At 35.2% G+C, this 27,168-nt stretch overlaps 6 protein-coding genes across 8 annotated transcripts; 3 read left to right on the top strand and 3 right to left on the bottom strand.

Annotated features, from left to right (window-relative positions):
* Nucleotides 1-10: 10 nt before the first annotated feature.
* LOC132173112 (probable serine protease EDA2) lies at nt 11-1,550 on the bottom strand. The gene is made up of 4 exons (XM_059584691.1): nt 1,254-1,550; nt 1,036-1,161; nt 646-801; nt 11-253 (listed from the first exon to the last, which is right to left on the bottom strand). The coding sequence occupies exons 1-4, from the start codon at nt 1,443-1,445 to the stop codon at nt 11-13; spliced, it is 717 nt and encodes a 238-aa protein (XP_059440674.1). The 5' UTR covers nt 1,446-1,550.
* A 2,675-nt stretch (nt 1,551-4,225) lies between these two features.
* Nucleotides 4,226-7,658, bottom strand: LOC132171439 (B-box zinc finger protein 18-like). Of its 3 annotated transcripts, none has more exons than XM_059582748.1 (5): nt 7,274-7,652; nt 6,512-6,608; nt 6,282-6,397; nt 5,951-6,196; nt 4,226-4,917 (listed from the first exon to the last, which is right to left on the bottom strand). In XM_059582748.1, exons 1-5 carry the CDS (start codon nt 7,364-7,366, stop codon nt 4,909-4,911), a joined length of 561 nt encoding a protein of 186 aa, XP_059438731.1. In that variant the 5' UTR covers nt 7,367-7,652; the 3' UTR covers nt 4,226-4,908. The 3 variants fall into 3 exon arrangements, with proteins under 3 accessions (XP_059438731.1, XP_059438730.1, XP_059438732.1); XM_059582747.1 differs by lacking the exon at nt 4,226-4,917 and adding an exon at nt 4,926-5,879 and having other exon boundaries at nt 7,274-7,658; XM_059582749.1 differs by lacking the exon at nt 4,226-4,917 and adding an exon at nt 4,926-5,879 and having other exon boundaries at nt 6,512-6,627; nt 7,274-7,364.
* Nucleotides 7,659-9,193: 1,535 nt separating this feature from the next.
* On the bottom strand, nt 9,194-10,550 carry LOC132171464 (glyoxylase I 4-like). The gene is made up of 3 exons (XM_059582784.1): nt 10,311-10,550; nt 9,878-9,992; nt 9,194-9,785 (listed from the first exon to the last, which is right to left on the bottom strand). Exons 1-3 carry the CDS (start codon nt 10,478-10,480, stop codon nt 9,498-9,500), a joined length of 573 nt encoding a protein of 190 aa, XP_059438767.1. The 5' UTR covers nt 10,481-10,550; the 3' UTR covers nt 9,194-9,497.
* A 6,310-nt stretch (nt 10,551-16,860) lies between these two features.
* Nucleotides 16,861-17,807, top strand: LOC132172527 (EG45-like domain containing protein). The gene is made up of 3 exons (XM_059584042.1): nt 16,861-17,029; nt 17,171-17,444; nt 17,614-17,807. The coding sequence occupies exons 1-3, from the start codon at nt 16,924-16,926 to the stop codon at nt 17,618-17,620; spliced, it is 387 nt and encodes a 128-aa protein (XP_059440025.1). The 5' UTR covers nt 16,861-16,923; the 3' UTR covers nt 17,621-17,807.
* Nucleotides 17,808-20,713: 2,906 nt separating this feature from the next.
* Nucleotides 20,714-21,660, top strand: LOC132172524 (EG45-like domain containing protein). Its single transcript, XM_059584040.1, has 3 exons — nt 20,714-20,882; nt 21,024-21,297; nt 21,467-21,660. Exons 1-3 carry the CDS (start codon nt 20,777-20,779, stop codon nt 21,471-21,473), a joined length of 387 nt encoding a protein of 128 aa, XP_059440023.1. The 5' UTR covers nt 20,714-20,776; the 3' UTR covers nt 21,474-21,660.
* A 2,495-nt stretch (nt 21,661-24,155) lies between these two features.
* Nucleotides 24,156-25,109, top strand: LOC132172597 (EG45-like domain containing protein). Its single transcript, XM_059584119.1, has 3 exons — nt 24,156-24,313; nt 24,467-24,740; nt 24,910-25,109. The coding sequence occupies exons 1-3, from the start codon at nt 24,208-24,210 to the stop codon at nt 24,914-24,916; spliced, it is 387 nt and encodes a 128-aa protein (XP_059440102.1). The 5' UTR covers nt 24,156-24,207; the 3' UTR covers nt 24,917-25,109.
* Nucleotides 25,110-27,168: the final 2,059 nt, after the last annotated feature.

The following is a 27,168-nucleotide window of genomic DNA, read 5'->3' as shown; positions in this document are numbered from 1 at the left end:
GAACATGGCTTCAAAAAAAAGTTATTGATGCGTATATAAGGGGAAAAAAGAGAGCCAATATTGTGTTTACCTGCCGGTCAAATTCAGTGAAGTTATAAACTGCATGAACAACAGCAGAACTTGCAAGGCTTCCACATGTTAAATGAGGGAACTTAAGACGGAACCATGCACTAAGCGCTCCCGAGTACGAGATACCGAAAACGAACCATGGATTTTCAACATTTGATCTATTGAGCTTTAAATCCAAAGATTTCTGCAAGAAAAGTGGATAACAATAAGGCCAGAGAAGATCTGCATTAGAGAATACAGATGACCAGTGGTTACGCTAGAAACTTGGCAACACCCAATGAGATTAAACGAATTTAACTCTCCTTCAAAGCAATGTTAACAAAGATCGCATTTTATTAATTCTTCACTTTTCCAACTCTAGAACATGAAGTACATGACTTACCATTGGGGACATAAACACTAGAGAGTCTCCAAGCAAGATCTTGATATAATATGTTGGAAAACCACTTAATACAAGCTTAAATCTATGGGTTTTGAACCCGATAATGTTATATCAACCACTTGTGTTATTTCCATTCGATGTGAGACTTAACACTCACACGACTAAAACACTTAATAAATAAGAAGATAACTTGCCTGATAATACTGACGAAAAACAGCCAAATCATAGAGCGCCTGCTTAGATGACAGATACCTCAAATTTTCTGTCTTCAGCGAATTGAAGGGTGAACTTTTCCCATAGTAACGATGCTCAAGAGAAACAACTGCTGCTCCAAACTTCTTTGCTAATACCTATAAAAGACATCACAAGGTTCAAACTTTTTATCCTAAGTAGCATACACACCTAAACCCTAAACCATCAAATTCAATTTTACAATAATCCAAGTCTCTCTTGATTCTAACAAGCATACACACTCGCCAAGAGCCATAAAATTCAATTTCACAATAAAGTAAATCTCCTTCTGACCAATTAAAAGCCTATTTGAGGCCACAACCACTAATTTTGGCTAAGAGTCACAAACTTACGCTAATATAGTCATTGGCTATCCCATTGCATGAAGATTCACCACAAATTTTCAGGAAAATCGGTCCATCTGGAAGCCGAAAGTAGTCAAAGAATTCATAGTATCGCTGCTGAAACCGGCGGTGATCCTGCAAATCCATAACACGAATCAGATTTTTATACAGAAATTGTGGCATAGATTCTCGTAATTCAAAGAGAATAGTCCAAGAGAGAGAGGTACGTAGGGAGAGAAGTGATCGAGAGTCTGTTGGAACCAGAGCTCCTCCATGGTCAAGTAATTGGCGCTTCCGGACAATTGGTTGAGCAAAGTCCGAGACGGGACGAGGCCATTGTGCTGTTGAGCGAAGGTCGATATCGTCAACAACACGACCCACACCAGCGTCGACGACCTCAGCCTCATCGTCGTTCTCATTGCCTCTTCTCTTCTCTTCTCTTCTTTCAACGGAAGATAACAAACGCTGAGTTTATGATTTTTCTAGTTTTCTATTTTATTTTATGCTTCTAATCAAACATTTCTATGTATTTTCAGGTAGAGTAAAGATACACGTAACTCTTGTCAATTCTTATACCCGCTTAAAATTGCTCTGATTTTTTAAAATTATTATTAGATATTAATTTTTTTTTTAAGTATTAGATATTAATTTTGGATGTACATAAAAAAAATAAAAAATAAAAAAACACACACTAATAAATTAAAGGTTTTCTAACGTAGAAATGAGGTGTTGGTTATATACTCAATACCCATCTTACATTCAGGCCATTGGGCTGATGTAATAGGGATAATGCTAGATATTTTAAGGGATTCTTTTTAAAATGCTTTCCAAATGATATGTTAAACTTTTTTTTATCTTAAAAAATTCTCATTCTCTCTTTTTTGTCTTCCACTCCTTTCCAAAATAATATTTTTCACATAATTTAGAAAGGATTTTAGAAAGAATTTTGGGACACCTGGCAGTCCTGGATATAATAGTGTTCATCAGCCATTAAATCAGCATTGATTTAAAAAATGATAAAAAAAAAAAAAAAAAATCAAGATTGATATGCATTGTCATGTCGGTCCAGTAATATAAGAATATAATGAAAAATGAGTATTTAGAATTACTCATGAATTGAATAATACAAAATTGTCCCCAAGAGGTAGTTTAATCGGCTGGGACCACACTTAATGAAGTGGAGGTCACTAGTTCGAATCCCCCTCCCCCCTCTTGTGCGGACATGTCAAAAAAAAAAGAATAATACAAAATAGTAAATCCCTTTCTAATATTAAATAAATAGACCTCACAAAATTCCAACAACACACTTCCCTATGCTTCGAACAACTTAAGATGAATGTCGAATGAGGTGGTCGAACCGACCAAAGCCAAGCAGCCACTTGTTTGTAACATAGCTTCTGTGGGTCGATAAAACTGCAGCTTCGTTTGATAAATAATTTTGTTTTGATTTTAGTACTGTACCAGAAAGTGATTGAAGTGAAAAAAAAGTAATAATGTTTTTTTTTTAAAAAAAAAGTTAAAATGTAAGAATGTTTGGTATAGAAAAATGAAAATTTTTTGTTTTGTAGTGATTTTTTTATTTAAATAATAATAAAAAATAATTGATATGATGTAAAAAGTAAAAGAATATTAAAAATTAAAAAAATGTAATGAATAGTGTAAAGTCAAAAACAGGCAAAATCGTTTATCAAACAATGCCTGCATTAAATTACAGCTTTGTTTTATTATTTGATTTATTTCCTTTTTGTTGATCTGCCGCGTCAGCGTTCAAGCCCAAGCCCAGAACCAGGAAAGTCCAGTCCAAAATCCAAAAATGCAACTGAATGATTGGTGCTCCAGTCATAAAACCCGTGATCGTGGGGCCTATTTTCAGAGCAATTGTGGGCCACTTGATTTTGATCGATGTGGAGAACAATTGGGCGCATTAACTACTAGCATACAAGGAGTCAGGAGATGCTTCGTTCTGTTGAAAAGGGAAGTTTCCCCATGGCCCTAAGGCCCCCAAAAGAACAAAAGAAGAAGTTTCTCATCGTTTTCTTTCCACCGATTGAATTTGAAGCAAAAAAATAATGGGCAATTTTTTTTTTTGGGAGTATTTGATACGGGTACTAGAACTTTTATAACAAATTTCCTACAAATTAATACGACAATTTATGTTAAGAAATCCCATATGGTCATATGGAATAGAATTCTTTATTTATTTATTTTTGCATAATAAGCCTTTAACATCAATAAAATTTGTATAATTATATACTAAATACAAGTTTACTTCACTTTTTCCTCATAGAGGAAAAGATACACAAATTTCATTTGTTAAAATAATGACAGTCCTACCTAGCAACAATGAGAGTAAGATCCTTTCTAATTTCAAATAAAATGGAGAGAAGTCATTTTATAATTGATATTTTATTTTGTTTTATCTAACAGTGTATATGATGCCATGTCACTTTATCATGAAATAACTCATTTTCATTTTTTAGCGAAATAGAGAGGATCCTTGTATACAACAGTGTTAGGGCTAGAAAAGTCTGTGAGATGAAAATAAATGCATAAAAAAAAAGCCCTATGATGTGACTAGGCAGAAGCCTTGGTACCCTACTTAGCTACGACAACTCTACACAACTACATTTCCATGATTGCATATGTCCAAGATTAGGTCGCCACACTTCGGGATTGAAATCCCTTGGCCACACCATAATGAGACTTGAGAAAATAAAGCTTTGCTCAAAGAAAGTGGTTATTGGAGGTGGTTTGACCTAGAGGGCATGGTCGACTAGGCCCACATTGAGGATGGTCGACCCTCCCCCAAATTAGGTTGAAAATGACCTAATTGCTCCCAAAATCATGCTTTTAGAATGATCTTACCATCCTCTCCCCTCGAAGAGGTGATTGGTGATTAACCCCAAAAGAAGTTGGGCGGTAATCAGACCGCCCTAAACCCTATGTCAATGGTGATATAACCAGTAACCACCCCGCTGGATTGAGGATCACTTTTTTTCTTTTTTTAATTGTTGTTGTCATGGCTTGTTTCCAACCGATCATTACAAATGAAAGACTAAGATTGAAGAAATTGCAAACCCTTGTAACTTTTAAGAATTTCAAAGGATCTCAATCTAACTAGGACCCATCGTGGCTGGTTGGGGCAGTACCTAACCGACCACGCAGCATAACCACAGCCCTATAATGTGACTAGGTAGGATGACGGCATGGGGCAACTTTTCTCTCTTCTTTTTTGCCTTTTGAACTTTCTTTTTGTATTTCGTTTCCCATTTAGAACAGCAAAAATATAATTAGCCGTGATATTTATTGTTAATTATACAGAAAAAATAAAAACATTACAAACTCACTTCACTTGTGGGGCGAGGACAAGGTCGGCGGTCGCCTTCGTGTTTGTACGGTTGTACCTCTGTAACACAGGATGTAGACTTAGTATATTGCCTCCTTCAGCTACCAACTAAGGTGACATTCTGGCATTATTCTCAAGCTTCCTCATGATGTCCTAAGCATATCAAGAAATCCCATTATGCAAATTGTACGAGTTATCACTTCAACAAGAGTGGTAGAGAGTAGTAGGTTCTGCAGAAACGGGTGCTGATAAAACTTTGAAAACAGTTGCAAAGATAACCATGTCTTCATTGGAGTGAACTATAATCTTTTTGCATTACAATGTAAGATGCTTGTCTGAGTGTCGAACCGCTATTCTGCACAACTAAGCTACACTTAGTGCCACGCATGTATTCCCATGCCTTGGTGAAAAGGGAGACACGAGGAGAAGTTCCAAGCAAAACTGGCAGGTAATGGATGGAAGTATGGTTGAATGTCAGCTAACTCTTCTGGAATGAATGAAAGATGGTGCAAGAGCCGCGCCTCCAGATTTTTTAATCATTGATCCTAAGAAAAATGAGTTCCTATTTCTTAAAAATTCTGGTAGGTATCACAAAAAAGTTTTACATGCTTAAACACAATGAAAATGCCCAACAAAATGGAATGGTTCTGTTCATGAATATGCACAACGTTTTTAGAGTTGCAATCCGATTTCTAAGTATCTTCCGATTTTAGTTCTCATCTTTCTACTAAAAGCCAAAAGAGATGGTACAATCATACTACAATTATCAGAATGTAGACTGTAGAGTAACATATCAAGAACCAAACCGTATTTTTTCTCAAATTCTACAGTTTTTGGCAACATTAATACTTTTCATTTATATCGCAGACCGGGCAGAACTTCTTAGACCCTTGGGGGTCAGTAGCCCCCCAAAATTTTAAATTTGTCTCTAAATTTTATACTTTTTATGATATAAACCTCCTCCCCCCCCAACATCAAGCTTAATTTGTGGTTTCACCCCTACCGCGGACAATAAATGTGTAACATATACCTTGGTTATTAAGGTATTTGAACCCTAGTCTTCCTCCACAACAACAATGATCATTCCGAACTTATTAATCTTAGCAGACTGTTAACCTTCGATCTACATTCTCAACTTCAACTGGGAAAATTGTCAATTTCTTTGTTCACTCTCTTTCTAGACAAAATTATTAAAATGGACTTTATCCATTAGATTTTTCTCCATTAATTGTAAAACTTACATTTCTAGATTCAGGCTACTTTTATTTTTGAACCAAATGGGGGCCCTTTCCAAAATCCCTATCCAACAGCCATGGTCATGCACTATATAAATGCACAGAGCTAGTTAGTCCAACTGAACATAGATGAGCAATTTAGAATACAGTTTAATCATTCAGCATATGGTGACTGGCTAAATCTTGCCAACTAAGTCCATTTGAGGGGTAAATTTGTTCACCAAGTGATATGGATCGCCCATTCCATTACTTTGGGAGGTGCAAATGTCCTTCTAATAAATCAAGATCCATGTTAAAATAAGTGGATGAAAAGATAAGTTGCGGAAAATATAATCATTCTCACCTGATTGTTTGATGCTTGTTCATGCATCCGGTGAGGCTGCATATTCAAATCAATCATTTTATCCATCTTGGAATGCCCATCAGCATCAGCATCTGCATCTGAAATTGGAACAGGAGAGGCCCTGTGATTTTGCTGGTTCTCTCCCATTGTCAGCTTAGGAGGCATATTTTGTCCTCTTCTGGTCTCACCTGGATCCACAGGTACCGAAGCTGGCTCCTCAAGATGACCAGATTTATCCCCTGGGAACTATAGAAGAAGTAAAGAATGTAAGTTCTGTGGGGAATTTCACAAAACAGAAGAGCATGACTCCATTTTCTCTGCAGTGACAAACCTCAACTCTCTGCCTCAATACAAGATATCTTCCATGCGTTCTTTTACCTCCAACATGAACAATCATGTCACATTGCAAACACAGGGAACTCCCGTCTACCTCACAGTAAAAGAAAGCTACAGACAGGTTTCCAAAAGGATAAACATAAGCTTGAAGTTCTTTTACCAAACACAAGAGGCATATTTCTGAAAAACACATGGAAGAGTAAGAAAGTAAAAAGAGACATGTACCAGGAGCATTTTCACATATGTCACAGCGGGGAACATCACTGGGACTTGCAAGACCAACCCGTACATGCCGGCTAGCAAGCTTATTGCACATGTGAACCTGCCACTCCCATCAACAGCTAAACCATTGCCGTAAGACGTTAACCAGGGCAGTCAAGAATAAAACAGAACATTTGGATTCTAAATTTTCAATAAGCTTGAACAAAGATTTTTCCATGAGAATATGTAAAGAAGAATATAGAAAAATAACCCATGTCAAACCCCACTGCGTTCTTATCAAAGATATGTCATAATGTGTTGACTGACAATAAGAAAAATAAGAACAAATGACAAAGGGAAATACACGCTCTACACAATTTAGTCCAAGGTAACTAATGTCATACACCTTACAACCAAATCAAACTGCAAACTTGTATCCAAGTTCTTCAATTTATAGGATGACCGTGATCTACCAAGGCATGCTCACAACTCAAAATATCATTCCACGCATAAATTTCACAACTTTAAGAGAGAAATCATGCAAGACTATTGTGGCTTAACAACATAAACCCTTTCAGTTATGCACAAGAGACTAGACCAGAAAGTATAGATTATATGGGCAATATCCAAAAGTAACTAATAATTGGCTTAACAAGTAATCGCAAGAGAAACCCAGCAAGAATTAAAGGAAGAACCAAAAATACTAAACCCAATAAATTAACAAGAATTAAGAACAAGTAATTAGGAGAAGTAGAACCAACACAAAGTGCCACGAAAAAACAAGACCTTTTCGTCGCAGGAACGGCAAAGAGCGGCCTCGTCGGCAGCGCAAAACACGATAGCGGCCGCGCTCTCGCAAGCGTCACAAAGAGTTCGCATACTTAATCTCTTCCGCTCTCATCTGTCTTACACCAACCAATATATAATAACAAGAAGTCCATGTGTCCTACTTCAGAAGCAAGCGACCAAACCCAAGTAAAGCCTCATAAACAAAACGTACCCAGAATAAGACACAATCCCACCACCAAATTTAGATGTCTGTAATGATGAGGAAAGACTATGATTTTTGAGGGTTGGGGACCTGGGGAGATTCGAGAATGCCGTGTTTGTGTTTGTGTCTGTGCCTGTGTCTGTGTGTGGATTTAACAAAGCAAATGAGTCATGGGTTTTGTCAACTATGTTCCCACGAGCTCTCTTCGTGGCCACATGCTTCAAAGGCAGTGTGGCTGACATCGACTCTTCGTTTATTGTCGCCCACCAGTTTAGTTATCTGGCGGGGGCCCATTTCACTCAGTTTAGATATCTTTTGCCACTCGTTGAAGCGCAGCCGTACGCTAGGCATCTTAATGGTGTTTGCTTTCAATCTTGCACCCCAATAGAGGTCTCCATTGTGGCGTGGAGAAACAAATCTCACTTACCCAAGAAAGAGAAACAAAAATCCCCCTCAATCACTCTATTTGGCATCCACAACTTCTTTCAATTCCGTCCAACTCATGGATAGATATTTTTAGCAAATTGTTGTAGATTGCAAGCAACAGTAAAGATTAGAGTCTATCAAATCTTGGACAACCCAATCCTATGAAAATTCTCACATTCATTGCTTAATTACTAAAAATTCAGGCAGCAAATTGCTTAAAATCTAAATCTCTAACTCACATATATTTTATAAAATGTATATGATTCTCAAGTATAAAATTCTTCACATTTCGCTTGAAATGGAGAAAAGAGCTATTTCATAGTTAATATTTTATTTTATTTTATCTAATCACAAGAAAATATAAAGACTAAGTTTGAATTGAGTGCAAGTTTTTCAATATAGAGACAAGGCCTTTAAGTGCAAAGGCAAGGGTTATTTTCAACACTTTTATTTTACTTTTATCTCACTTGTTAAAGTAGTCCTGTCAATCATTTTTAGAGTTTTTTTATTTTGTTGTTAAAACAATGGCTATTCCAAGAACTATTAGCATGTGCCGCATTGACAAAGTAAAATAAAAATATAATATATAATATATCTCGGTATCTTTTAACTTCAAAGCCGAGGATGGTTGAATGTTTTTGTTTTTATTTTTATTTTTTAAAAAAAAAAAAAAGAAGAAGAAGAAGATAGATATGGAAGGGGCAAGGGGGATTGTGTGGTTGTGATATTATAGTTGGTGTTTTTCGTAGCACTAGTTGTGGTGTACAAATTTTTCACTATAAAATAAATGAATTACGAAAGATTGGGACAAGTTCCATTGGGTTGGGTGGATAAAAAGTAGCCAACAATAAAAGAGAACTTTATGCTTGTTGATGTGTGAATCCTGCTAATTGGTGTGCCATCGGTTTGGTTTCTGTCAAACATAGCATCAGAATGCATCCCATGACATTGATATGAAGCAGCAACCACATAATTCAAACCTCCTTTCTCATCTCTGTTTTCTTGGTTTTTTCTTTGGTTCAAAGTGTTTTATTTTCTTTGCGTCGTCTACAGACACCGATAATGAACAACATTTCCTCTACCCTCACCTATTATAACTTGGTTCGGTGCGTCAAAAAATTATTGAGCCGAATCCTTTTTTTTTAAATAATTAGGTTTTATCTTGCCGTACGATGCCTTAATTGAAGTTTTTTGTTGGGTGCCTCACCCTCTTTTTTTATGTTCTCTTAAAAGAATTAAAAACAAAAAACTCAAACACAAACGCCACAATCCCCTAAAACAGCGATGGCTGGCACACCAATGGGGGACAATATCCCTACCATGATAAAATATTTCTTGCACGTAGGAAGATTCCATCAATGGGAAGCTTCCTTAAAGGAAATATTGTCACAATCCAAAGCCACACATTGGCTTCGAACTATATATATTACAAAATAGTACTATTTCAAATATTACAATCTTTATTCCAAAACCCAGATAAACAAATATAAAAACTCTTCTCAAACCAAGACGCATGACCATTTTTGCAGCATGACGATTTTCTTTAAACAAACAAAAGAAGGTGAAATTGAGTTCCCATTGTTTGGAAACTTTTTAGAAGGAGAAGTTCATCATGTCCATGCTCAAGCTCTCCATCATCACATTCTCCATGAATCCACAGCTGGTTGGTGCCTTCTTGAAGCTTTGCCCTCTGGGCTTGAATGCACAGGAGGAGATGGGAATCACAGGAATATTCTCGCAGTTGCAGAGCTCCACCATGTACCCATCTGGGTCATGGAAGAACACCTGCTCCACCTTCGCCCCTTCTTCCTCTACAATGGCTGTCACATACCTCATCCCCATATCTTGCAGCCTCTTTATAACGAGCCCAACATCCGTGCACTGTTCAAAACACATGCTTTTGTTACAAACATCATCCACATAAACAACTTATAATTTTTTTTTTGGTTCAAATTTAAATCCATATTTCTTACCTGGAAGGAGATGTGGTTGTCCTTGGGATTAATTGGTCGCAATTCATTGACGGGCTCATACTCATCGATTGATGGGTTCTCAATTAAGTGTATCCCAATGCCGTAATTGTACAACCTACATAAAATTAGACAAATGTGATTAATATATTCTTCCAACCCCAAATAAAAAACTTTAAACAATATTATTAGAATATTAATTAAATGATCCCTTGTTTCCTCTCCCACCCGAACAAAGGAGTCCTTTGCCTGCACAGAGAGCTCCATGGTGGGCTCTCGGTTCAGGCATATTTACAGCAAACAGATATTTCTTGCAAAACTTCTCTTTATAATTACTAAAGTTTAATGGGTTTTCAAGTATTTTTTCCAAAAGATGAATAAAGTAAGTGAGCACACACACAAGAACAATATGAAAGAGAGGGATTGGAAAGCTAACCAAGCTCCATTGAAATTGAAGGAAGAGGGGCGTTTGATGAGAACAAAGCCCAAGATGTCTTCATAGAAACGCACTGAATCCCACACTGATCTGCACAACAAAGAGACATGGTTCAAGGAGAGCAGAGGCAGTGCCTCGTAGCTGCTTACTTCCTCTATCTCCATTTTCATTCTGTTTTTATGGCTAGCTCTCTCACTTGCACTCAACTTGCCTTTTTATTTTACTACTTTGTTGAATGCATGAATCTCATTACTGGGATGCTCCTTTTATAAAGAGATGTCTTGTAAATATGTCCCTCCTTTAATTCAAACTATGCTCAACTGTTTTTCTCCACAGTACTGAGGAACTTTCCTGGCAGATTCTCTCATATCAAATCAGACAAATTGAAAGTTGCCATAGTAATGCAGTTTTTGTCCACCATTTTTATTTCCTATCAACCGCAATTATCCAATATGAACACAGTAGGATAGTTAAGTTTACAAGAAATGTTCCTTGTACTCCTGGTAAACAAGTGTCCATTTGTTAGGCTTGCAGCTAGCCTGCCAAGCAACCGGCTAAGACTCATCAGCTTACTCTCACCCGGGGCCTAATAGAATACCCATCTTCTCTTTTGTAGATAATAATTAGAAATGACAAATTTTGATAGGAATTTGAAGAGTGTGGTCAGTTTAATTGAAAGTGTTAGATTACGGTTGATCTATATATAGTTTTATACACATGTTTTACACAACCAGAATTCGACACTAGACATAAGAGCTAAAAAATTTTGACACGGCCCACAAATCCGACAAGAAATTTGCAGGTTAGGAATGAAGAGTCTAACCCGTTTAGTTAAATGAAATCGAGTTAACATTAACTTATATAATTTTATATCCATCCCTTGACACAAATTAAACTCGGCATGGGAACACAAATTGTCACTCCTATCAATAACCCACATTGAGCGGATGGAGTATAAAGGCAGTCATATCTAAAAGTATTACCTTGTTGTCATATTTTATTCTCGATAAAGGCCGAGTTTGCTATGAACGTAGGATCATGCCAATAACAAGGGCAGAGAGCTGCCATTACTAGCCCAAGGCAAACACGACAATAGGAAAAACAATAAGCCGGGTCCTCATACTCTGCTCATTTTGTTTTCGACATCACAGTATCCATGATGGCTTCCGAGAAGCAGAGCCCAGATTGACCCCTCAATGCTGTGGGTTCCATTTTGTGCTCAACATCACTTTCGTAAATGACAATGGTTTTGTTTTTCCTCTCCAAAAACCAATTAAGGATAAAAATGGAACATTTGTGTATACAAGAATACAAGACCAGCCTTGGATCTGTGTTGTAACGATTGGAAGAAGAAGCATAGCCTCATCTGTTTAAACCCCAAACCATCTTGGTGGAGGGGGCGGAATTAGGTAGAGGGTTTATTTGCACCCCTCCAAAATTTTAAATTAACCCCTAAATTTTATGTTTTTATTTTTTTAAAAAAAGTTTTGTCCCTATTGTACTTTAATGTCTACTTTCTGAATTAGGATTCTCTCCGGTTCATTTGAACGGGAGAATATCCTATTAATTATAGTAGATGCGTATTTTTGTCTCTAAAAAAAATGATAAAACAAAAATACCTCTTAAATATAACTAACTAGATACTCTCTAATTTAAATGAACTGGAGATGATGTGTGTAGCAGGGTAGTTCCACCCCTGCTCGGTGGTATTGGTTTATGGGCATTAATCATGATCTATCCCTAAGCAACTTAGCTTAATATTCAGCTTATTCCGGATAAGTGGGCCGAGCAAGATAAACGGCTACTTTACGTATGTATGTAGCTTCTTTGCTCCCGAAAATGGTGATCCTAAGGTGACTCAACCACGTTGAGTATGGCTTTAAGCCTCTGAAGCTTCTGAAGGCAGAAACTAGAAAGTACAAGGTTCTGAAAAATGAGAAGTTTCTTTGATGTTTCCTCCCACAACTTGGCACGATCACAGAGACAGTGATAATCCAACCGTTAAAATTACATTAGCTTTATATCAATCACATCAAATGGCTGATGTGTTTGCTGCATAAATCCAGCTATGAAGATCAGCTGTCCAAGCAGAGAAGCTACAAAGAAGCCACGTAATTTATTGCTCAAAATCATATTATTTTGTTTGATTCAACCATATGATCCCTGTCTTTTAGCTCCCTCGATCTGGCAGGTGATCAAAATCAAATGTCTTTCACATTCTCATAATATACCTGGTAGAGACTGCTAGTCTCTTCGATCTACTGAAGAAAAAAAAAAAATCTGCTACTTTTGCTGTTCAAATGAAACATTCTTTTGCTGTACATGTTTATAATTTATAACCCTTATATGTCTTAGTTCTTGTACCTCATTATCTTGGATTTTCTTAGCCTTACAACTTACAAAAGTTTCTAGCTAAAAGCCCTTTGGAATGAACTTCAACACAAATGATCAGTAGGATAGATGGCCACAAGGACTCGAATCGCAAGAAACTAAGGCTAACAATTTTTGACATGACCATAATCCAACACGAAGTAGCAGGTTAGGGTTAAGAGATTTTATCTATTTAATTTTATACTTATGTCTCGAAATTATATGAACTCAATACACGGACATGAATTGTGATCACTGCTACTAAAACCTTCTAAACACTCCATAAATCCCATTACTTATAGTGCATAGAAGATTGGTATTGGGTGACATTTGTTCATTGTTGCATTCTATTAAGAGTCTACAATATTGTATCAAGGACATGAATCCATAAGATCAAGAATATTTTTTGTCAAAAATATTTGGCATTTACCTTTGGAATATTACTATTTTCCTACTTCTAGTATATTTATGCTTCACAGTCTAATGCTAATTATATTTCCTTCAAAAATATGTGGACCTTAACCAATCATGAATACAAAATTTGTGGGGAGTAGAGTCACTAGACTGTATTAATAAATTAATGTGTAGTTTAAAATTTAAATTATAGAGGCGTTGGACAATATTTAAATTCAAGTTCTAAAATCTATATATATATATATATATATATATATTCCGTGAAATAAAAAAGCTAGCAAGAAATGAATCATGAAACCAAGGTCTGCCCGTATAGCTGCCCAGTGCATGTGGAAAATGAAGCCCACTATTATATGAGTTGGCCCAATGCCTCTTAGCCCATTTTGCTGCCGAAACCAAATGCATGACCTGTGGACCAAGATGGACAACAACCCCAACTGCTTCGCACTCCAAGTTAGGCTAGCTTGGGCTTTGTTCATCATTTTCAATGGAGCCAGGTCAAGTTGGGCCACATGAGGAATAAGATTAGCCTAAAAACCAAAAAGGAGGACCGGAGGTGTCTTCTAGTATATTTATGCTTCACCTAAATCCTAATAGGCTAATATCATTAGTTTTTATCTTTTTGGAAAATTATATTAAACAATTTAATTTCGTGTTTTATTTCAATTTGACTTTTAAAACTTCTGTTTTTATTTTTTTATTTTTTATTTTAAGACTCGAGTTTCGGATAAGTTTCGATGGAAAAAATATGCATTTTTACTTTTTTTGTCAAATTAATAACAAAGATAAGATACAATTATACTCCTAAGAATGAAAAAAACAATTAAAAACAAAAAAATGTTGACTGCCATGTATAATATTAAAAAGGATAAATTTCACTTAATCCCCTCAAACTATCACCCTAATAACAATCTACCTCCCAAACTATCAATTACGATAATTTACTCCTCAAACTACCAAAACAATGATAATGTACCCTCCAATGCCAGCAGAATGATGAAATTACCCCTATAGAATTTTTAATAAGATAAAAATACCCTTAAAAATTTTAAAAAATAAAAATAAATTTTAGTATTTTTGTTTTTATTTTAGTAAGGGTAATTTCGTCATTTTGTTAAAATTGAGAAAAATTACCCCTATAGAATTGTTTTGATAGTTTGGGGGAAAAATTATTGCAATTGATAGTTTGGGGGATAAATTCTCATTGGAGTGGTAGTTTGAGGGGGTTAAGTGGACTTTACCCTGCTAAAATTAATAACAAATATATATAAGATGAAGGCACAATTCATAAGAAATTATTTTTGGGGGCTAAAAATATAGGGGGAGCTAAAACTTAAAAAAAAAAAAAAAAAAAACTTTATTGTTTAATGTCAAAGTGACCTTATGCAACTTGCTAATTAAAGCCTTCTTAATTAACCTAATTAACTCAAACTCATGCTTGGTCGATCTGTAGTTTCAGCAAACAAATTAACAACTCAGTTCACAATGATTTAATATATAATTGGGCTATAAGCTAGATAATTAATAAGGGGGTGCGGCTTCAAAAGTACAATTAATTCTACTTATGATAAATAAGGTTCAGGCTGGGAAGGTATATATAAAAATTTATATATATTGCTTAATTGACTCCTGAATTCAACCTATGATAAATAAACCACTAATGCTTTATTATTAATTAGATCATATATAGATTTCTAGCTAGCTCAATTCATTAGCACAAAGATTGGTGGTGAAGATATGTATAAGTTATTTAAAGGAAAATGTTTATTTGACTAAAATATTTAAAGTTGAAAAGTCATAACATTACTGTCCAATATATATATATTGATAGAATCCTATTGCGTGCAAACTCCGTCACCTACGGCCAAAAAAAAGGATAAAAAACAATGAAATGACCAGTCATGTGAATGGCATTTTCATTTGCATATATATATATATATATATATATATATATATATATATATAGTGTTTGTATGTTCGGTATGATCGATCGATATCTGAGCTATTTGATTCAATCAATTTCTTCATGATTTGGCTTGTGTTCATATGAATGGCATATTTCGTTTGGTTTTCTCCTCTAGAAGTCGAGCAGCCTTGGAATTATGTGGAAAATTCAGAAAACTTCCTTATATATATATATATATATATATATATCGAATATACTAAGCATATATGTTCCAATATTTGTTCTCATATAGCCAATATGTAGGTTGAAAATGTGCACTATACAGTCTAGACTCCAGACACATAGATACTTGGTTCATTCTAAAATATCTAGTCAGAAAATTTCCTTCTGCTATTTCAGATTCCAAGTGCCAAAGGCCCAAAACCATGCATCCCCATGCAATATTTCACAATCCCAATTGAAAACTTGATGCACTAATTACATGCATATGCTGTGTTTATTATGGAAGATATTAAGATGTTAATTACGATTTATTTAATTAGTTATTCATTTTCTTTTCTAGTACTATATATGCATTTAGTTATTTTCAATTACTTTTGGATGAATAATAATTACTTGAATTTTAATTTGTAATGCCTTAATTAACTATTAAACTGTACCAACAAGAAAAAAAAAAAAAAAAGCTATTGGATGGATGGATGGGAGTTAAGCCAAGCTCCTGCCTGGCTTGAAACCTTGCCTCTCGCACATACTGTACTCAAGCTTGCTTTTGAAGCTGAAGTTGAGGATGAAGCTGAAGCGGCTGAACGAGACTCTCCCCTTTCTTGGGACAAGTCACTATCCTTATTACACATTTTTTTTGATAAAGAAGAAAGCGAACTCGATCAATGAAGAAATTCAACGTTGAAGCTGATGACCCCGAATCAGATCTTAAAGAATGCTTTTTGCTCCCACCTTCTGCCAGCCCTCACCTAGATTGGTGCTAGCTCGTCCCCAGTGATGGGGGGTCCATAATGTGCTGGAGAAATCCTACAGCTACAAATAGGATACATGTCTGACTACAAAAATAATAAAATTTCAGATTAAAGTAAATAAATTAATTAATAAAAAAAATAAGGGTAGTTAGCCACCCATCTTGGCCATAGGGGATAGCCGGACCACCCCCACCCCCTAAACCTAAACTATATATATATCGTTTGGCCCTTAGGGGTGGCTGGACCACCCCCATGAACCATGGGTGGGCTTCGGCCACCCCAGACCAATTGGTTTGGGGTGGCTTGGGCCTTGGGGTTGGTCCGGCCACCTCCTAGGGCCAAACAATTTTTTTTTTTTTTTTTTTAAAGATTTGGCCCTTGGGGCTGGCCAGACCATCCCCAAAGGCCATGGGGTGGCTTCGGCCATCCCATATATACCGGTGGTCTGGGGTGGCCGAAGCCACGCCCAGCCCCAACTGGGGTGGTCCGGCCACCCCTAATGGGTAGCCAGCCACCCCATAATTTTTTATAATTTTTTTTTTAAAAAAAATATAATATTTTATTATTTTTTTTATTAATGGGATATATGTCTTATTTATGGCCTCATGATCTCTTAAAGAGATCATAAACATAACTAGATATTCTCCGGTTCAAAATAAACTGGAGAGGATCTTGTTCCATTCAAGATCTAGAAAATAAGCAATTATTAGATAGGGAGAAAAAAAAAAAAAAAAAACAAACAAACAGTAACTTGTGCTTCTAGATAATAGACTAATAGTAATTCTCTTGAACCGATCGAGGAGTCGTGAGAAGACTGCAGGTTGTGGTTGGAAAAAAGCTTGGAATTAACTCCCAAGCTTCTCCTATAAAAAGGGTACAAATTATCCTTGAGTGCACAAGTAGTAGAAAGCAACCTTAATTTCTTTGTTATTCTACAAACAAAAACAAGATGGCAATCAAAATCCATGCCTTCCTTTGCTTGGGCCTTGTCTTAAGCTTCATGTCAGTGGCTTCTGCCATTTCAGGAACTGCCACTTACTATACTGTTTATGTTCGTGAGTATCTTTTCTTTTCTTCATTCTCTTAATTAAGTATATATATATATTGAAGTTAATTTTAATTGGCTAGCTAGATTGATACAAATTCGATCTTTGGATTAATTTTGATATATATTAACGGTAAATGTTTATATATAGCGTCTGCATGCTACGGGTATGAAGACCAAGGCGTTATGATCGCAGCGGTAAGCGATGCCCTTTGGGCAAACGGGGCAGCATGCGGGAGAATGTACAGCGTTACGTGCACAGGCCCTACAAACCAAGGAGTACCGCAGCCTTGCAGGGGAACAGTCACGGTGAAGGTTGTTGATCGTTGTCCCGGATGCGACGCAAACAATATTGACCTCTCTCAAGAGGCCTTCTCCGCCATCGCTGATCCTAATGCTGGAAAAATCAACATCGACTACAACCAGTAAGCCTAGCTAGCTAGCTACCTCATGATATTCATTGGTTTTTTTATTTTTTTGGTTGAATAACATTCCTTAGTTTCAGTACTAGTATTCCTGCTAGTGTATATATGTTGGCTAATATTTATCAACGCTGACAACTTGTAATTTTGTTTTCTCTGCTGTGATTTACAGGGTTTGATTCTCCATGAAGAGAATAAGCCGTTTCTCCATGAAGGGAATAATAGTGTTGACAATAATGCAGCTGCAATAAGAAGCTGATCGATCATGGAAATTAGACATTTTTCCATGGATCAGAACGATCTGCCAATAAAATTATGTTTGTATCATTGTATGTGTTCACATAAATAATACTAATCCTTCATCTCTCTCTCTCTCTCTCTCTCTCATTGGAATAATTCTGATTATCGGAGTGTACGTTGATTCGAATATCTAAAAGAACTTGGCATGAGGAAGAAAGAAATTGTATCACGCCATGCATCAATTAGTCAACTTGCACCTGAGCACGCAAATGGACTAATTAATGAGCCTTAATTCGTTTGGGTTAGCGAGATTTCAAAATGAAATTAATGAAAATGTGATTTTTAAAATTGTATTTGAGAAATTAATAAAATTGCGGTTCAATCTTTAAACAAAAAAAAAATTATTTTTTCCCACTACCATTTTTTTTTTTTTCAAATGCACTTTCAACCAACCACGACACACTTTTTGCAATTTTGTTTGAAAACGTGAATGCTGCTATATATGTACAGAGCGCCGTTTTCGTCAATTATAAGCATTTTGTAATTTGGTAAATTTTTGCTAGAATTAATATTACCATAGTCAAGCATTAAAATCACTTATTAGCTTTCATGTGAAGCGTTGCTGGATATATTTCTTATAAAACTCAAATGCAAAAGAATAATTAAGTTTTCATTCAAATTAGGTCGTTGGAAAAAATATCTTCTAATTTTATTTGTTAAACTAATATTAATTTGTTCTTAGAAACACATGGTTCTCATATACATTTAAAAAGCATGCGAAAATCACATGCTCTATTCAAAATTTATAAAAGAAACAAAAATATGCATGTGAGAAATGAGAATCTTAGAGCATTCCCAGCAGTTTTCTAGTGATTTTTCCTACATTTAAGGATCAAAACTAATTTTTGCTTCCTTATGTCAAAATACACTCCAATAATTTATTATTAATTAGGTCGGATATAGTTTCAAACAATTCATTAGCACAAAGATTGGTGGTGAAGATATGTATAAATTATTTAAAGGAAAATGTTTATTTGATTAAAATATTTAAAGTTGAAAAGTCATAACATTACTGTCCAATATATATATATTGATAGAATCCTATTGCGTGCAAACTCCGTCACCTACGGCCAAAAAAAAGGATAAAAAACAATGAAATGACCAGTCATGTGAATGGCATTTTCATTTGCATATATATATATATATATATATATATATATATATATATATAGTGTTTGTATGTTCGGTATGATCGATCGATATCTGAGCTATTTGATTCAATCAATTTCTTCATGATTTGGCTTGTGTTCATATGAATGGCATATTTCGTTTGGTTTTCTCCTCTAGAAGTCGAGCAGCCTTGGAATTATGTGGAAAATTCAGAAAACTTCCTTATATATATATATATATATATATATATCGAATATACTAAGCATATATGTTCCAATATTTGTTCTCATATAGCCAATATGTAGGTTGAAAATGTGCACTATACAGTCTAGACTCCAGACACATAGATACTTGGTTCATTCTAAAATATCTAGTCAGAAAATTTCCTTCTGCTATTTCAGATTCCAAGTGCCAAAGGCCCAAAACCATGCATCCCCATGCAATATTTCACAATCCCAATTGAAAACTTGATGCACTAATTACATGCATATGCTGTGTTTATTATGGAAGATATTAAGATGTTAATTACGATTTATTTAATTAGTTATTCATTTTCTTTTCTAGTACTATATATGCATTTAGTTATTTTCAATTACTTTTGGATGAATAATAATTACTTGAATTTTAATTTGTAATGCCTTAATTAACTATTAAACTGTACCAACAAGAAAAAAAAAAAAAAAAGCTATTGGATGGATGGATGGGAGTTAAGCCAAGCTCCTGCCTGGCTTGAAACCTTGCCTCTCGCACATACTGTACTCAAGCTTGCTTTTGAAGCTGAAGTTGAGGATGAAGCTGAAGCGGCTGAACGAGACTCTCCCCTTTCTTGGGACAAGTCACTATCCTTATTACACATTTTTTTTGATAAAGAAGAAAGCGAACTCGATCAATGAAGAAATTCAACGTTGAAGCTGATGACCCCGAATCAGATCTTAAAGAATGCTTTTTGCTCCCACCTTCTGCCAGCCCTCACCTAGATTGGTGCTAGCTCGTCCCCAGTGATGGGGGGTCCATAATGTGCTGGAGAAATCCTACAGCTACAAATAGGATACATGTCTGACTACAAAAATAATAAAATTTCAGATTAAAGTAAATAAATTAATTAATAAAAAAAATAAGGGTAGTTAGCCACCCATCTTGGCCATAGGGGATAGCCGGACCACCCCCACCCCCTAAACCTAAACTATATATATATCGTTTGGCCCTTAGGGGTGGCTGGACCACCCCCATGAACCATGGGTGGGCTTCGGCCACCCCAGACCAATTGGTTTGGGGTGGCTTGGGCCTTGGGGTTGGTCCGGCCACCTCCTAGGGCCAAACAATTTTTTTTTTTTTTTTTTTAAAGATTTGGCCCTTGGGGCTGGCCAGACCATCCCCAAAGGCCATGGGGTGGCTTCGGCCATCCCATATATACCGGTGGTCTGGGGTGGCCGAAGCCACGCCCAGCCCCAACTGGGGTGGTCCGGCCACCCCTAATGGGTAGCCAGCCACCCCATAATTTTTTATAATTTTTTTTTTAAAAAAAATATAATATTTTATTATTTTTTTTATTAATGGGATATATGTCTTATTTATGGCCTCATGATCTCTTAAAGAGATCATAAACATAACTAGATATTCTCCGGTTCAAAATAAACTGGAGAGGATCTTGTTCCATTCAAGATCTAGAAAATAAGCAATTATTAGATAGGGAGAAAAAAAAAAAAAAAAAACAAACAAACAGTAACTTGTGCTTCTAGATAATAGACTAATAGTAATTCTCTTGAACCGATCGAGGAGTCGTGAGAAGACTGCAGGTTGTGGTTGGAAAAAAGCTTGGAATTAACTCCCAAGCTTCTCCTATAAAAAGGGTACAAATTATCCTTGAGTGCACAAGTAGTAGAAAGCAACCTTAATTTCTTTGTTATTCTACAAACAAAAACAAGATGGCAATCAAAATCCATGCCTTCCTTTGCTTGGGCCTTGTCTTAAGCTTCATGTCAGTGGCTTCTGCCATTTCAGGAACTGCCACTTACTATACTGTTTATGTTCGTGAGTATCTTTTCTTTTCTTCATTCTCTTAATTAAGTATATATATATATTGAAGTTAATTTTAATTGGCTAGCTAGATTGATACAAATTCGATCTTTGGATTAATTTTGATATATATTAACGGTAAATGTTTATATATAGCGTCTGCATGCTACGGGTATGAAGACCAAGGCGTTATGATCGCAGCGGTAAGCGATGCCCTTTGGGCAAACGGGGCAGCATGCGGGAGAATGTACAGCGTTACGTGCACAGGCCCTACAAACCAAGGAGTACCGCAGCCTTGCAGGGGAACAGTCACGGTGAAGGTTGTTGATCGTTGTCCCGGATGCGACGCAAACAATATTGACCTCTCTCAAGAGGCCTTCTCCGCCATCGCTGATCCTAATGCTGGAAAAATCAACATCGACTACAACCAGTAAGCCTAGCTAGCTAGCTACCTCATGATATTCATTGGTTTTTTTATTTTTTTGGTTGAATAACATTCCTTAGTTTCAGTACTAGTATTCCTGCTAGTGTATATATGTTGGCTAATATTTATCAACGCTGACAACTTGTAATTTTGTTTTCTCTGCTGTGATTTACAGGGTTTGATTCTCCATGAAGAGAATAAGCCGTTTCTCCATGAAGGGAATAATAGTGTTGACAATAATGCAGCTGCAATAAGAAGCTGATCGATCATGGAAATTAGACATTTTTCCATGGATCAGAACGATCTGCCAATAAAATTATGTTTGTATCATTGTATGTGTTCACATAAATAATACTAATCCTTCATCTCTCTCTCTCTCTCTCTCTCTCATTGGAATAATTCTGATTATCGGAGTGTACGTTGATTCGAATATCTAAAAGAACTTGGCATGAGGAAGAAAGAAATTGTATCACGCCATGCATCAATTAGTCAACTTGCACCTGAGCACGCAAATGGACTAATTAATGAGCCTTAATTCGTTTGGGTTAGCGAGATTTCAAAATGAAATTAATGAAAATGTGATTTTTAAAATTGTATTTGAGAAATTAATAAAATTGCGGTTCAATCTTTAAACAAAAAAAAAATTATTTTTTCCCACTACCATTTTTTTTTTTTTCAAATGCACTTTCAACCAACCACGACACACTTTTTGCAATTTTGTTTGAAAACGTGAATGCTGCTATATATGTACAGAGCGCCGTTTTCGTCAATTATAAGCATTTTGTAATTTGGTAAATTTTTGCTAGAATTAATATTACCATAGTCAAGCATTAAAATCACTTATTAGCTTTCATGTGAAGCGTTGCTGGATATATTTCTTATAAAACTCAAATGCAAAAGAATAATTAAGTTTTCATTCAAATTAGGTCGTTGGAAAAAATATCTTCTAATTTTATTTGTTAAACTAATATTAATTTGTTCTTAGAAACACATGGTTCTCATATACATTTAAAAAGCATGCGAAAATCACATGCTCTATTCAAAATTTATAAAAGAAACAAAAATATGCATGTGAGAAATGAGAATCTTAGAGCATTCCCAGCAGTTTTCTAGTGATTTTTCCTACATTTAAGGATCAAAACTAATTTTTGCTTCCTTATGTCAAAATACACTCCAATAATTTATTATTAATTAGGTCGGATATAGTTTCAAACAATTCATTAGCACAAAGATTGGTGGTGAAGATATGTATAAATTATTTAAAGGAAAATGTTTATTTGATTAAAATATTTAAAGTTGAAAAGTCATAACATTACTGTCCAATATATATATATTGATAGAATCCTATTGCGTGCAAACTCCGTCACCTACGGCCAAAAAAAAGGATAAAAAACAATGAAATGACCAGTCATGTGAATGGCATTTTCATTTGCATATATATATATATATATATATATATATATATATATATATAGTGTTTGTATGTTCGGTATGATCGATCGATATCTGAGCTATTTGATTCAATCAATTTCTTCATGATTTGGCTTGTGTTCATATGAATGGCATATTTCGTTTGGTTTTCTCCTCTAGAAGTCGAGCAGCCTTGGAATTATGTGGAAAATTCAGAAAACTTCCTTATATATATATATATATATATATATATCGAATATACTAAGCATATATGTTCCAATATTTGTTCTCATATAGCCAATATGTAGGTTGAAAATGTGCACTATACAGTCTAGACTCCAGACACATAGATACTTGGTTCATTCTAAAATATCTAGTCAGAAAATTTCCTTCTGCTATTTCAGATTCCAAGTGCCAAAGGCCCAAAACCATGCATCCCCATGCAATATTTCACAATCCCAATTGAAAACTTGATGCACTAATTACATGCATATGCTGTGTTTATTATGGAAGATATTAAGATGTTAATTACGATGTATTTAATTAGTTATTCATTTTCTTTTCTAGTACTATATATGCATTTAGTTATTTTCAATTACTTTTGGATGAATAATAATTACATGAATTTTAATTTGTAATGCCTTAATTAACTATTAAACTGTACCGACAAGAAAAAGAAAAAAAAAGAAAAAAAGAAAAAGAAAAGCTATTGGATGGATGGAAGTTAATTCAAGATGGAATTGGATTTTCTCCGGTCCATAATGTACTGGAGAATATTCAATTCATGACTGAAATTTATTCTTAGAAATCCTACAGTCACAAATAGGACACATGTCTCACTACAAAAATAATAATAAATAAATTAATATTGGCCATAGGGGGTGGCGGACCGACCAGTAGGTATGGGAGTGACTTTGGCCACCCAAGTCCAGCAGGTTTAGGGTGGCTTGGGCCTTGGGGGTGGTTCGGCCACCTCCATGGGCCAAACAATTTTTTTTTTTTTTGAGATCTCGCCCTTGGGGGTGGCCAGACCATCCCCAAGGGCCATGGAGTGGCTTCGGCCAGCCCATACAGGCGGTCTGGGGTGACCGAAGCCACGCCCAGCCCCAACTAAGGTGGTCCAGCCACGCCCAATAGGTGGCCAGCTACCCCTTAATTTTTTATAATTATATATATATATATATATATATATATATATTTTATTAATGAGACAGTTCAAAATGGGCTGGAGAGAATCCTGTTTCATTCAAGATCTAGAAAATAAGCAATTATTAGATAGGGAGGAAAAAATAAATAAAAAACCCGTAACTTGTGCTTCTAGATAATAGACTAATAGTCATTCTCTTGAACCGATCGAGGAGTCGTGAGAAGACTGCAGGTTGTGGTTGGAAAAAGCTTGGAATTAATTCCTAAGCTTCTCCTATAAAAAGGGTACAAATTATCCTTGAGGGCACAAGTAGTAGAAAGCAACCTTAATTTCTTCGTTATTCTACAAACAAAAACAAGATGGCAATCAAAATCCATGCCTTCCTTTGCTTGGGCCTTGTCTTAACCTTTATTTCAGTGACTTCTGCCATTTCAGGAACTGCCACTTTCTATACTGTTTACGTTCGTGAGTATCTTTTCTTTTCTTCATTCTCTTAATTATATATATATTGAAGTTAATTTTAATTAGCTAGATTGATACAAATTCGATCTTTGGATTAATTTTGATATATATATATATATATATATATATATATTAACGGTAAATGTTTATATATAGCGTCTGCATGCTACGGGTATGAAGACCAAGGCGTTATGATCGCAGCGGTAAGCGATGCCCTTTGGGAAAACGGGGCAGCATGCGGGAGAATGTACAGCGTTACGTGCACAGGCCCTACAAACCAAGGAGTACCGCAGCCTTGCAGGGGAACAGTCACGGTGAAGGTTGTTGATCGTTGTCCCGGATGCGACGCAAACAATATTGACCTCTCTCAAGAGGCCTTCTCCGCCATCGCTGATCCTAATGCTGGAAAAATCAACATCGACTACAACCAGTAAGCCTAGCTAGCTAGCTACCTCATGATATTCATTGGTTTTTTTATTTTTTTGGTTGAATAACATTCCTTAGTTTCAGTACTAGTATTCCTGCTAGTGTATATATGTTGGCTAATATTTATCAACGCTGACAACTTGTAATTTTGTTTTCTCTGCTGGGATTTACAGGGTTTGATTCTCCATGAAGAGAATAAGCCGTTTCTCCATGAAGGGAATAATAGTGTTGATCATGACAATAATGCAGCTGCAATAAGAAGCTGATCGATCATGGAAATTAGACATTTTTCCATGGATCAGAACGATCTGCCAATAAAATTATATTTGTATCATTGTATGTGTTCACATAAATAATACCAACCCTTCAACTCTCTCTCTCTCTCTCTCTCTCTCATTGGAATAATTCTGATTTTCGGAGTGTACGTTGATTCGAATATCTAAAAGAAAAAGAGTGGAAAACCATGAAGAGAGCATGATTTATGTGAAGGACAATTGGCTACACGCTATTTAAAAAAAGAAAAAAGAAAAAGAAAATTAAGAGCGTCGTACTCCAGGGAAAATCTGTAAATAATGGCGAAAATAACTTGGCATGAGGAAGAAAGAAATTGTGCCACGCCATGCATCAATTAGTCAACTTGCACCTCATGAGCGTGCGCGCAAATGAACTCATTAATGAGCCTTAATGCGTTTGGGTTAGCGAGATTTCAAAATGAAATTAATGAAAGTGTGATTTTTAAAATTGTATTTGAAAAATTAATAAAATTGCGGTTCAATCTTAAAAAAAATATTATTTTTTCACGCTACCATTTTTTTTTCAAATGCACTTTCAACCAGCCACCACACACTTTTTACAATTTTGTTTGAAAACGTGAATGCTGCTATATACATACAGTGCCGTTTTCGTCAATTATAAGCACTTTGTATTTTGGTAAATTTTTGCTAGAATTATTACCATAGTCAAGTATTAAAATCACTTATTAGCTTTCATGTGAAGCGTTGCTGAATATATTTCTTATAAAACTCAAATGCAAAAGAATAATTAAGTTTTCATTCAAATTAGGTCGTTGGAAAAAAAAATCTTCTAATTTTATTTGTTAATCTGATATTAATTTGTTCTTAAAACACATGGTTCTCATATACATTTAAAGAACATGCGAGAATCACATGCTCTACTCAAAATTTATAAAAAAAAAAAAAAAAACAAAAATATGCATATGAGAATCTCACACGTAACACTTTAATAAACAGAAGTAAATTTTATTTTATTTTTTTTGAAAGAAATCTTTGTCCAATGCACAAAGAAACGTACGTCTTCACGTATGTCTAAAAGTTCATAGTCTCGTACTTATTTAATTTCCTTGACTGGAAATTCAAAGTTTGAATCTACAAACTCGATCACGCATCTTAAATTATTTCATTGTGATAATGAAGAAAAAGAGGTCTTTTTTCGCTATGTGCCTATGTGGAACGTTTTGTGCATGTGCCATGTGCCATGTTTCGATTGATTGATTCGTCACCGAGAATCAATCTTAATTTTTTTTTGAAAGAGAATCAATCTTAATTTGTTAAAAACATGCCAAAATTTGTCGGCCAAAGTTTAGATAAAACTCTTTTTCTTGTGTTGACCGGCATGAAATTGTTCAATTTGTTCCTGACGAGCCGCAGTTCAAGCGAAAGTTTGGCACGTCTGCGACGTGTACTTTGACATCCCACATAACTTTAAGGATAATTAAGGCAAAATCACGTACGCATTGTCTTGTATTCTTATAACATTTATCCGAGCAAAGATTTACTACTGCCATGAGGCAGCTAAACGTCAGACATTTATAATTTTTTTTTTTTTAATTAAAGAAGATAAACATTAAAGGGGAATTCAAATTTAAGATATTAGTACTAAATTTGAGGCATTAGCACCAAATTTAGGATGATTGAATCCCTTTTGGGTGATACCATCTAACTTTTCATCCCTAGGTTTTAGTTTTGAATTCAAAAACAAGTTTTGAGGCATTAGAAACTAAATATTAATTCATAAAAATTTAACTAATAAAAAAAATATGAAATGGGGGAAGAGAGAGAGATTTCTACGATTTTTTTTTTTTTTTTTAATAAAGCCACGTCAGACTTTGGTAGACATTTGTCTGACTCTTGGCAGCCAAATAGCAGGACTCCATTTATCCTTAGAATATGTAATTTGTCTTGTAATTTTATTTTATTTTTAAAAAATTAAAAATGCCACCCTTCAATTTTTAATTTTTTAAAAACTTTGGATGGAGGCATTTTGGGAAGAAAAAAAATTATCAAATTGCAACAATTTGAAAGTTTAGGGGGTAGAGTGTTACTTTTTAAATATTGACGTTAAAAATGCAAATGAGTGGATAGTTCAAGGAAAAAAATATATTTTTTCCTAATTTTTATCTGCATTTTTAATTC

This window comes from Corylus avellana, chromosome ca2, assembly GCF_901000735.1.
Source record: "Corylus avellana chromosome ca2, CavTom2PMs-1.0".
NCBI lineage: Eukaryota > Viridiplantae > Streptophyta > Magnoliopsida > Fagales > Betulaceae > Corylus > Corylus avellana.
Note: the sequence above shows the minus strand (reverse complement) of the source record. Positions and strands in the feature narration are given on the sequence as shown.